The sequence below is a fragment of the Artemia sp. Qi Xiang Cuo genome, chromosome 11, assembly GCF_049724085.1.
Source record: "Artemia sp. Qi Xiang Cuo chromosome 11, ASM4972408v1, whole genome shotgun sequence".
Lineage (NCBI taxonomy): Eukaryota > Metazoa > Arthropoda > Branchiopoda > Anostraca > Artemiidae > Artemia > Artemia sp. Qi Xiang Cuo.
In genome coordinates this window covers 18,896,967-18,909,777 of record NC_142804.1, presented here as the reverse complement: position 1 = coordinate 18,909,777, position 12,811 = coordinate 18,896,967, and the positions used below count along the sequence as shown (strand labels likewise).

General features: G+C 34.6%; 1 protein-coding gene across 1 annotated transcript in view; it reads left to right on the top strand.

Moving 5' to 3' along the window:
- Positions 1-12,811, top strand: part of Grip (Glutamate receptor interacting protein) — a 144,368-nt gene that overhangs the window by 108,434 nt on the left and 23,123 nt on the right. Inside the window, exons 6-8 of the mRNA XM_089096409.1 lie at positions 1-113; positions 4,514-4,639; positions 11,338-11,499. The exon at positions 1-113 is cut by the window's left edge and continues 109 nt beyond it. Of these exons, the coding sequence (XP_088952535.1) occupies positions 1-113; positions 4,514-4,639; positions 11,338-11,499 (401 nt within the window). The remainder of the gene's footprint in view (positions 114-4,513; positions 4,640-11,337; positions 11,500-12,811) is intronic.

The following is a 12,811-nucleotide window of genomic DNA, read 5'->3' as shown; positions in this document are numbered from 1 at the left end:
TGATGGTACGAGACTCGAAATGTTCAACTTGGAAGAAGCAGCACAAATTTTGTCAGCAGCTTCTGCAGGTGAAGTAACAACGTTGCGAATACAGAAAGATGATTCGTTTTCTGGTAAGATTTCAGCATAGAGTGAGGGATATTCAGATATGGTAGCTATTATGTCTGTCTTCCTTTCCCGGCGCCTATGAATTTTCTTATTCATATCAACAACTTTTACCTTGTCTAATCAATCCGCTGTCTTTACACATATGATATGGCAGATTCACACTCTAAGGAAAATTTCGAGGAGCCTATTTGAAAAATCCTACTATCTTTTCTAATATTCTTGACTGATGCTCATTTGGTTTCATTTATTAGAATTTATCTAGAACTAATTTTGTAATTTACATTAGAAGGTCAAATTATATCATTACGTAAATCAAAATTGAAAAAAAGACATAAAACCGCTTCATATTCTGCAAAATAAAATACTAATAACACTTTAATGTTTTGCCTTGTTGCTAGTTTCTTCCAAATAAGCATTCTACAGTATCTTTATGTTCACATTTAGATATATTTCAAATTTCCAAACAGTTTGCTTTTCAAGCAATTGTTTCCATTTATAAGTATAACATTAAAGAACTACCACTAGTTTATTCATTATTTATTTTTTTATAATATTGATTTATTGATTTATATTATTTATTATTATTGATTATTTATCTAGTTTATTTATAAAAATGTAAGATAAAACCAGAGAGCAAAGAGACAAGATTCAAGATTTACAAGATATACTTTACGAAAAAAAAATAATGATCCCAACAAAGATTCCATGGTCTTGAAAGGAGGTGGAAGATATACATACTTTTAAAACACTATTAAAAAGTAAGTAAATAAAAAAAGCGAAAAACAAAACAAAAAAAAACAAAAAGTGTCACGCGTCAACCCAAAATCAATACAATCCTTTATCCCTTATTTCTATGACTACCTCACCTTAGTTCTATCCTAGGAATGACATATGTATGGATGATAGATGGACTTATCTATCAACAAATGAAATAACATCATTTTTATACAATCCTAAAAAGGGCTTATCCCAGATTTCCCTCTCAATCACTCGGACTATCTGTCTTGGCTTTTTCTACAATTAATCATGTCTTGATGCCTACTGCAAAATAGTTGATTTTCAATTCAAAATTTTGAATTGAATTGAATTTTGAATTGAAAATCAAGCATTTTGTCGTAGGCATCAAGACATGGCTAATTGTAGAAAAAGCCAAGAAAGATAGTCCGAGTGATTGAGAGGCAATCTGGGATAAGCTCCTTTTCGGGAGAAAGGGAGAAGATAAAATCAGGGAGAAACAGAGAGGAAGAGAGTGAAAAAGATTTCATTGAAATCAGCTGTCAACATTCATAGATATCTTACCGATAATTCAAAACTTGTACCGATTGTGTCAATTGCCACATGCTGGGACACCCATAGGTATATCTTCAGTATATCTCGTTCTTTTCGATTGCTTAAAAGGATGTTAAATTTTACTTTACTCAAAGTTTTGTCGCATCATTGTATGTTATTTTATTCTTGTCTAAGCCTGGTTTCTCGAGCCTACCTCTCTATAAACCTGGTTAAATATATATATATATATAAAAATATATATATATATATATATATATATATATATATATATATATATATATATATAATATATATATATATACATAAATATATATATATATATATATATATATATATATATATATATATATATATATATATATAAATATATATATATATACATATATATATATATATATATATATATATATATATATATATATATATATATACATATATATATGTATATATATGGAAAATAGATGGTTGAAATTGAACTAACAACAGTTAGTATAATCTATTTTAACTGAGTAATACAACTACAACTACTACTGAAAGTTCACTGCCGCCCCAAGCCGCCTAAGGCCAACCCAGCTGCACACGCTCCTTCTCATCCACCCTGATTAATATTACCTTCAAGCTTCAAGAATTCCCTTTAGGCTTGAATGGGCCAGGCTTAGTGTATTTACTTTTAAGTATTGTCAATCGCTATAGAAATACATCTAATATTCATTAATCCATGATTCCGGGCTCGTTTCAAAATAAAATTTAGGTTAATATAATTTTGCAATAAAACATGCTCAAACACTTTTTAGGTTCTCAACTCAAATGTTTCTGAGAAGAAACATGGTTTCTGTCCTTATCAGAGAAAACTAGCAAAGACGTACCCGGAGGGGGGTTAAGAGGGTTTCAACCCCTCGCGAAATGTTTTTTTGACTCGTTAAAACGTAGTAAAAATGGATATAAACAAATTTTGTATGCGTTTTTTGATGTTTATTTGTGTAACCCCCCCCCCCCCGAAAAGAATCTTTGGGTAAAATCCCCTCTGAAAAAAAAAATCCTGGGTACGGCCTGGAACACTAGTACGTCTAATCTTTTTTTCGCTGTATGCCGTGGTTAAGACTTAAGTTATTAAGACTCGGGAGGTTTTATCTACAGGAAATTGATTGAAGTTTATCTTATTCCTTATTAATGATTGAAGTTTATCTTATTGATGGAAGTTTATATCTTATTGAAGTTTATCTTATCTTATGAAGTTTATATTATTCCAGAAGTTTATCAGTAGTTCCTAAAATATTATATTTTAAAAACTTTGAAAAAACTGTTAGGTTCACTCAGTAGTAGTATTTTGTAGGGGATAATCAAGGACCTACCCATGGGATGGGGAGAGGAACTTAGGAGGCTGAACTAGCTCTACAGGAAGGCTGTTCATACAATTTTCTACAGTCGGGAACCTCATGGCTAGATAGGCACGTATCGATATGTTGCCCTTCCACACAAAAAAAAATAAAACAAATAACGTCCGTGAATTGTAAGTTTACTTAGCCCCAGTGGAGGGCTCTTTTCCTGAGAAAGGGAATAACTTTCTGTAAGTTGCGGACAAAATTTCTGTTAGATTTAAAATCCATATGATGCTATTTGAAAAGGGGTTAGTATTCTCAAAATTTTAAAATGGTAAAAAATTACAGCTTTTTGGCAGCAATGCCTACCTCTCTCTTTATAATAGCCATTCATTGTCACGTAGTTACAATTCAACCTCCCCCCACTAGCCAAAATGCTACTTAAATAGTGATAGCATGGAATCAATGAGGAGGGGAAAAGTGTAAATTATAAACAAAATATATTTTTTTTTTTTTTTACTTTTTTTTTCTTAATCCAAGTTTCCGCTATTGTCTCAAGTTTGACGTAGTTTTATTTATTTCAAGAAAAGTTTTAGTAAGTTTATTAGATAAATTTTACGATATAGCAAATTTTTTAATTTAAATTATGGGATAAATTACTCTCTAAATGGAATTCTCCTGGACGGTGAGTTTTCCTGCGGCAGATATATTTAAGAGAAATTGTTAGACATGTCCTAAAGTGTCTGAAAGGCTTCCCAAAACTACTCCTTGCTCCTATAAAGATATCAGTTAAGTTTTACCCGCTAAAAGTTTTAATGCATGTTTGTCGGAGTGTCTTATTCTTTATCTACAACCCTGATCTCTAGGAGGTGGGATGTGTCTTTTATTCTTCTATATTATTTGGTTATTAAATAATTTTGTTGGCCTTTCTAAAGCTAGTCTTATACATAATTTAATTTTCTTTCTATCTGCTTAAAGATAGAGTCCTTTATAATACAGTTAAAAGTTTCAATATTTTCCTGTTAATGAAAATGATTTAATTTGCGACTGAAGCAGTTTTTGGTCTCTTGGCTCCTGTTTGTTTCGGGTTGTCTTCCCCGGGTTGTTTCGGGTTGTTTCGGGTCTGTCTTGTTGCACTTCAGACTAGAGATACTAAGTCAATACTAGTTTTACATATTCAAAAAAGAATTAGAAAGGTATCTGGATCAATAATACGACTACGTAGCATATATTGTAGTGATATTTTAGGTTCTCTTAATATGTTAGTAGTCCTCCGTCATGCTGTTTATTCCCTTACTTTGTCACGATTTACTTCAATTTGTAAATGTTGCTTCAAGTATTGTAAGTTTTTACTTGGCTTTCCTATCTGTGTTAGTAAGACTAAACTAGTCTCGAGATTAAAGTTAATAAGCCGTTTGAATTAGATACTATGTCTGATTTGTTGGAGTATTTTCGTAATTTTATTTACTTATCTTTTATACTCTTCAATTTTAAGGGAATTTAATTAAATAAATTGTAATTTGTAAATCATAAATTTTATATATTAAAATCATTATTATTAGTACAGTTTGCTTACCTCGAAAAATATTTAATACGTGTATCGTCATTTGAGAACTAACATGTGATATGAACCTGCTTCTGCACACAAAAAGGAATGAGATAAGGATGCTGCTGAGCTGGTAGCGCTACCTTTGCTTCAATAATATGAACGTTACCCAGGTTTGGAATGTTTAAAAAAATTGTTTTTTTGTCTAAAATTCGTTAATTTTATGCATGATGATTTTCTTGTCTTTAAGAATCTCCAGAGGGTGGGTCAGTTGTCTACACAGTTGAGTTGGTTCGACACGGTGGCCCTCTTGGAATAACAGTATCTGGGAGCGAAGACCCCTTTGAACCAATTTTAATATCAGGACTAACTCCAGGTATGCTCATCAGTCAATTTTGTATGATTATTTTGTTCATTTGTTGTACATATCCCCACTATGTCTGCTGCGCGCAGTCAGGCTATTGTAGGCTCTTATTCAAGTGCATGTTCGTAATAGCATCAATATTAAAATTGTTTTTTTTTATTCTTCTTCATCTTCTATTAGAGTCTTGTGTCTCTTCCTATCGTCTCTTCCTATGTTATGTTGAATTTTTTTCTTTTACTGCATATTTATTTTAACTGATCTTGAGAGCAACTTTCTAATACTACTACAGACGACTCTATCAACAAGAACAAAATCATGGGAAAAAGTGGGTCACATAAGAGTATGTGAGCTTTTCTGAAGAGGGAGGGGCAGGAGTCTTTATCAGAATGTGGTATATACATTATGTATTAGACGTACATGGTAACTCTTTTCCATGAGCTTAAGATCAATCGTCTGGCAGTTCAGTTTAATTTATAACAAGTTTAGTTTTCTACTCTATTCCTTACACGTGTACATTCTTTATTTTTGGGTTAATAATTAAAAAAAACAACCTTCCAATACGCTGATTAAACAACATTAAACGCTGTATAGGATCATTAAAACTAGTAAAATCCGTTTCTTATTAGTGAAATGGTCTTCAAGGTCACGCTTGAGTCGATTTGTTCCATCCTTGTTGCTCTGGGATCAAAATTTGCCGATGATAATTCTTTTTTTTTTATCGATTGTTTAAGAATGCAGTAAATAAAATAGAACAAAGAAAACAGGCACAAAATTATACGAAAAACTATAGCGAGAAGAACAAAAACACGAAAATGGACTCCAAGGTGCTAAAAATGCCCTATTTGCGAGAAAAGCATAAAATATTGGGACGAGTGTTAACATCGTAGGGATTTTCCTCCTAGAGTGAGGGTTTCTTCATTCTCTTCGGCGTGAAAGTTTCATTCAAGGAATTTATAGGGGTTTCAAAGCTACCTCAGGGGTGAATTCATTCGTGATTAAGAAATTTTGATTAGGAATCAGGAACAAACAACTATTTTTCTGAACTTTTGTAAGTATTTTGTATCTGTTTGAGCCAACATGTTGCTAAGTTTTGAAATTTAGAACAGTGATCTGTGATTGGAAACTGGAAAAAAAACGTGTTGGTTATCTATAACGCATTAAGAAATTAAATGAAATGATATATGATTCTAAACGACAAATCATGCGATATATATATATATATATATATATATATATATATATATATATATATATATATATATATATATATATATATATATATATATATATATATATATATATATATATATATATATATATATATATATATATATATATATATATATATATATATATATATAGCTGTGCCTGAAATCAGCTACCCAAGGAAAAGGAAGTGGTATTTTAAATCTGAATGGAATAAAGTCAACCCTAGTGCATATTCTAGTGTTCTTGATAGCGTGTTGGCGAAAATCAAGATACCGGTCCAGTTACTACAGCAGAACGCTAAAATATCAGTCAGTGAAAAGCAGATTCTTCTAAACATATATTGCTCTGAGCTTACCCATGCGATGCGGTGTGCCGAAACAGTTGCTGTACCCAAACGCAAAGTGCGCGTGGGGTCTGAAGTTCCTAAGTGGTCTCTTAATCCAGAGCTGGCTCACGCGTGCGAGTCTTCCAAATTTTGGTACCGTTTGTGGAATAGCTGTGGTAGACCCTGTTCTGGCGCTGTGAATGATGTAAGACTCTACACCAAGCGTCAGTTTTCTAAAATTCTTACTAAACATAAAAGAGCTGTGATTGATGGATATAGTGAAAGATTGTCAGGAAATCCCAATGAAATATGGAAGTTCATTTCAAAGAAGAAAGGTGATTGCGAGTCAAGTGATCAAAAGATACCATCAGAGCAAGAATGGGTTAAATATTATACTAGTGAATTTTCACCCCCAGATACCGTTTTGGAAGAAGATTTCTCTGCGCAGCTTGTTGCGACTCTGGGTGATTGTGATTCGGGTCCCAGTTTCACGGTTAGTCTGGAAAAAATTAAACAGTGCATTCTAAAACTGAAAAAGAAATTGTCATGTGGAATCGATCAGTTATGCGGTATGCACCTCGTGCACGGAAGTATAAATCTGTTGCACCACTTGGGTCTACTATTCCAAACTATATTCAACTGTGGGTTAGTCCCCGATGTGTTCTGTGCTGGTGTTGTAACCCCGGTGGTTAAGAAGGGAAAGGATAAAAGTAAATGCAGTTCATATCGGCCAATCACGGTTTCCTCGGTAATGTGTAAATTGCTAGAGCTGATAGTTATTGATGAGATAACAGAAGTCTGTTCGACACCAGAAAATCAGTTCGGTTTTAAAAATGGTTACAGTCGTGAACATGTACATAGAGTTATTGCTAATGTTTTAGTTGATGTTGAAGAGAAAGACGATATTCTTCTTATGGCCGGTCACGACGTTTCGCGTGCGTTTGACTCGGGAATTCATCCTCAGCTCTTAATCAGCGCTAAGGATCGTGGTCTTGATCGCTCAATTTTACGTGTTTACAGGAATATGTATAGCAAACTGTATGCTGTTATTAAAGTGCCGACACGAGATGGTTTTGCAATTTCGAAGTGTGTAATACGTGTATGGAAAGGTATTAGGCAGGGGGGTGTATCTTCACCCCCACTATATAATAACAGTGTCCTGGAGGCCCAGAAGAAAGTTCGCACGACATTTATCTACCGAGGCCTTGATATGTCGCTTCTGAACTACGCTGACGATATATTGAATCTCAGCAGGACTGTCTCGGGTATAGAGGAAAATTTTGATATTTTATGTATTGAGTATAGGAAAATCGGATTGAAGTTTAATGCTGAGAAGAGTGAGGTTGTCGCATTTGGTAAATCGCGTAACCGGCCCTCCCCGAATAATGTTTGTCTAGATGGTCATCCGATACCTCTATCGCCAAGTATCAGTTACCTTGGACTTCCGATTGGGAGTGATCTGAGGCATACCCGATCGCTTTTGCTAGAATTTGTTGGTTCGAAGCTTCGTAAGACATATGGTATGCTTGTTCCCTGTAAAGCTCGATACAAAAGAAGTATATTATCAAAAATTTACAATGCATTTGCTATGCCCCTTTTGCTTGCTCTATCACCCTTTTGGAGTATATTAACTATCTCGGATAAGAAGACGCTCCGAACGTGGTTTTTTCGGTATGCCAAGTTCCTCCTTGGCATACCTCTTTGGGCCAGAAACCGGTGCCTGGTTTCTGTATATGTGGTCACAGTTCCTTTTAAAGCAATCGCGGAACGGAGACTGCGATTTGAGAAGTCGCTGGATCCGACGAATACCTTGTTTAGTGCCTTTATGTAATTTGTTACCGTCTAAAGTTTTACTCCGAGTTTACATCATGTGTGTATTTCGGGAATATAAATTTATTGATTGATTGACTGATTGATATTTGCCCCTTTTTGTATTTTCTTTTTTTTTTTTTTTTTCTTGTCTGTTCTGCTCTGTTTTGGTTTTGTTTGTATTTGTCAGAATTTATTTGTTTTTTGTTTTTTTTTTCCATTTTCTTTCTTTATACTCCATCAGTGTTGTATTTTACATTTATGATGGGAAATAAATTATATATATATATATATATATATATATATATATATATATATATATATATATATATATATATATATATATATATATATATATATATATATATATATATAATCTAAATACAATTGATTTCTAAAATATGACGGTTCAAGAATTTCCGTAGTTATCCAGGGCTTCCTGGACTCATCCTTATGGGTTTTCGAACATTTACACTGGTCGAGTCTTATCATTATTGGCTGTACAATCCCCATCATGTGATTAACTGTACAAGAAACGTCATCTTTCATATCTAAAATTTCACTAAAATTAATGCTGCTTAACCCTTCACAAAACTTCTGTGAATGCTCTTTTTTTAACGACTGACTCTTCACTTTTTTTAATTCATTTCTTTTTACTCGGCCCCAAGGTACCGATGCGACAACTGGGAATTGCCCAGAACAAGGGTATAGAACCACATCAGCATAACTACGGTCCAGATACTTACAACCAACAAAAATATTATCTATGAGAGTTGCTGTATGACTCGTAACACGTGTTGGAATATTCACAAAGATCAGGATCAGGGGGAAAAGATCATGAGCAACCATCAAATTAAAATAATCAAGATTCACTCCATTCAATGAAAGCAGATCAAAATTAAAATCACCCATACAAATAAAATCTAGACCTGTACGAGACACCGCACGTGTAAGTTGATCAAACTCAGGGCGCCCAAATTCTTCCCAGCTAGCACTCAGTGGCCTATACACAACACTAACCGAAGGTTTTCTACTTCCCAAATCTAATTCCAGACTAAAACTTTCAAACTTACCTTCAATCCAAACATCAATATCATTTCTTACTTGGTAAGACAACAACTTTGAAATGAAACGTAAAGTTGTATGAAAACATAAAGTATGTATGAAAATATACATACATAAATTTCGGGACAATACGACGTGTGTGTGGGTAAAGGGGGGGGGGGTTATCTGCCCTCCGATCACTTTGAATCTTAAAAAGAACACTAGACAGTCTGACTGACAATCCAATGAGCCCCCTCCGAAGTTTATATGACAATGCTTTCTATAAAAACCTTATATGTCCCCAGGGCATAACTTACAACCCTTACCCTGAAGGCTGGGGATTTTGTTATCCTCAAAGACATAATTTCCAGACCGTTCTGATACGACGAACAAAATGGCTATCTCAAAATTTTGATTAGGCGTGTTTGGAGAAATTATGGGCATGGGGGGAGGGGCATTTGCCCTTTGATCACTTTCTACTAATAAAAAAGGCACTAGTCTTCTCAATCTTGAATCAAATCAGTCCCTTTTGAAACTTCTACGAGAAAACTTCCTATAAAATCCTTATATGCCCCAAGGGAATTACTTAGAAGACTTGACATGAGGACTATGGGGAGAGGATTTTCATCCTTAAGGGCATAATTTTCGGAAACTTCAACAATGTTGAACAAAATGGCCAAATCAAAATGTTGATCGGAAATGTTTGGGGAAATAATGAGCGGGGGGGAGATTCTCCCTCCAAATACTTGCCACTATTAAAAAGGGCACTAGCCCTTTGAATTTCCAATCGAGTTAGCCCTTTTTCAAGTTTCCACGACAAAGCTTTCAATAAAATTTTATATGCCCCCAGGGCATAACTTACAACTTCAGCCCTGAAGGCTCTGGGGGGAGTGTCATCCTCAAAGACCTAATTTCCAGAACTTTCCATTACGTTGAATAAAATGGCTGTCTTAAAATTTTGATTGGATGTGTTTGGGGAAATGGTGGGCTTGAGAGGGGGGTTAGTTACCCTCCAATCACTTTCGACTATTAAAAAGGGCACTAGCCCTCTCAACTTCCAATTGAACGAGCCCCTTTTGAAGTTTCTATGACAACGCAATCTGTAAAAACCTTATATGCCCCCAGGGCATAACTTACAACCCTTGCCCTGAGGGCTCTGAGGGGGTTATCATCCTAAAAAACCTAATTTCCAGAACTTTCAACTATATTGAACAAAATGCATCTCTCAAAGATTTGATTGGATGTGTTTGGGGAAATTTGGATGGATGTGGATTTGATTGGATGTGTTTGGCGGGATGCGATTGGAGATTGGATGTGTTTGGGAAAAATTTTGATTGGATGTGTGGGTGGGTGTGAGAGGGGGGTTATTTGCCCTTCAATCACTTTCGACTATTAAAAAGGGCACTAGCCCTTTCAATTTCCAATTAAATGAGCCCTTTTTGAAGTTTCTACAACATTACTTTCTATGAAAACCTTCTAGACCTCCAGGGTACACCGTACCACCCTTGCCCTGAGGGCAGTGGAGGGGGGGGGTCATCCTCAAAGACCTAATTTCCGGAACTTTCAACTACCTTGAACAAAATGGCTATCTCAAAATATTGATTGAATGTGGTAGGGGAAAAGGTGGGCGTGAGAGTCGCCCTCCAATCACTTTCGACTATCAAAAAGGGCACTAGACCTTTGAATTTCCAATCGAATGGACCCTTTTTGAAGTTTCTACGAAAAAGTTTTCTATAAAAACCTTATTGGCCCCCAGGGAATAACTTACAACCCTTGACCTGGGGGCTGTGGGGGGAGTGTCCTCCTCAATAACATCTTTTCCATCTGGAAGTAAACTCCACTGAGCTAAATGGCTGTATCAAAATTTTGATTGGATAGGTTTTGGGAAATAGTGGGCGTGGAAGGGGTGTTAGTTGCCTTCCAATCAGTTTTGACTATTGAAAAAGGCACTAGCCATTCTAATTTCTAATCGAATGAGCCCTTTTGGAAGTTTCTATGACAACTCCTTCGATACGAAGTGCCCTGTTCTAGAGAGAAAAAAAAGATACGTTGTGCTAACAACTTTTTTTACTTAGGCAGCCCTATTGCGCTGCCTATTATTATCAAGTTCAGCTCATTTCTTCTGGCATCTCAAAAGGTGATGATGCAAAGCTAAAAGGGGCTCATATAACTTCTGATCTTAAAGAGAAAATAATAGGCAGCTAAATGGCACTTATGGTACTACATATGATGCTGAAATGTCAATGATATTTCTTGTAGAATCTTCTTATTTTCATTGATCTTTACCCTATTTGTCTCCATATTGTCTTCTTCTCCGTTTTAGGGGGATTAGCAGAGCAGACTGGTGCAGTCCATGTTGGTGATCGTCTGCTTGCCATCAATGGCAGTTCGCTTCGTGCTGTCAAGCTCTCTGATGCTATTGCCATGTTGCAAAATGCTTCAGATGTTATCACATTAAAAATATCAAGGCAAATAAATACACAGAGTAAGCAAAAGTTCCGAGCTTATATAGATAGTAGTATGCATGTATCATATTGTTTTCATTCAAAGTGCTAAAGCTTAACCCAATATAAATTTAAGGCTGTGTTTTGTACAACAAAAGGGTACTAAAAGTCAAACTAAGGGCTTAGTAAAGAAAGCCTCACTCCAAAATGGTAAAAATTCAAGTTTTCGGGAATTTGAGAAAAACCCCATCCATAGGAGAAACACTTTAGTACATATCTATGGCAAAACTTTTTAGAGAAGAAGTTTCAAAAATTAAGTTTATCATTAAAGCAATAAAGTGGCATGGCGTTGGTGGTAGAGCAGAAGTCACGAGGTTACAGGCTTATAACTTCAGAAAAGAATATTATTAAGAATTCAACTGAAAAGAGATTCTATTTACTATGTTGTCTTGTTGTTAGGGGCGTTTTCAGAAAGTAATTTAGAACGTAATAAACGAGTTGTGACAAATTGTAAAGAAGAAATGAAAAATTGAAATTTGGAATATTATCAGCCAGTGAAATAGAAACAAAATAAAAATATATATTTCGACAAGAGCCTCTGCCAAGCCGTCTTCATTGTTGTTAATAAACAACTAACCTTCTAAAAGAAGTTATTATATAAGACAGCGAGATAAGAAACAAATGCCGAAAAGAAACACGGAATAGATTTTCTTTTCTGCATTTGCCAGGAGAGTTCTTTATTTTTTACCCAAGTATCGAAATGTATCACAACATATTTTTTTTAAATTTTGGATTCCTTGAAAAATTCTAAATAATATCAGTCCTAACTAATAATCATAAGGTAATGTCTACAGAAAGAATTGGGTCAATGGTTCAAGTACTAAAAACGATATAATCTTAATTTTAAAATCGTAGTTTAGGCCTACTGTTTGACAAAGCATTACTAACATGTTTATTCAAAAAGTAATTATAGAGAAATTACAAAAGACCGAAGACAAGTTTTATTTATTTAAACCGAAATTATTGAAAACCGAAGACACATTTATCAACGTATCTCCCGTTTTTCTTTTTTGATGCTTATTTTCACCTTATTGTTTTATTTGTTCTAAAATAAAATTTAGAAATTTCTTACAAAAATAATGCCTCTTTGAACGTGTGAAAAAAAACATTTCTTTTCTTTTACAATAATACTTATTGAATTTTCCAGAGTATATAATGCCCCTTGTCCATTTCTCTGATTGGTAGCTTTTAACACACCCTAAACTCGCTTAAACCACACAGACAACTCCACTCATAACGCTAAGAATACATTAAATGGTAACATTAGAGGGGCACGTGGTACCCCTCTGCAGA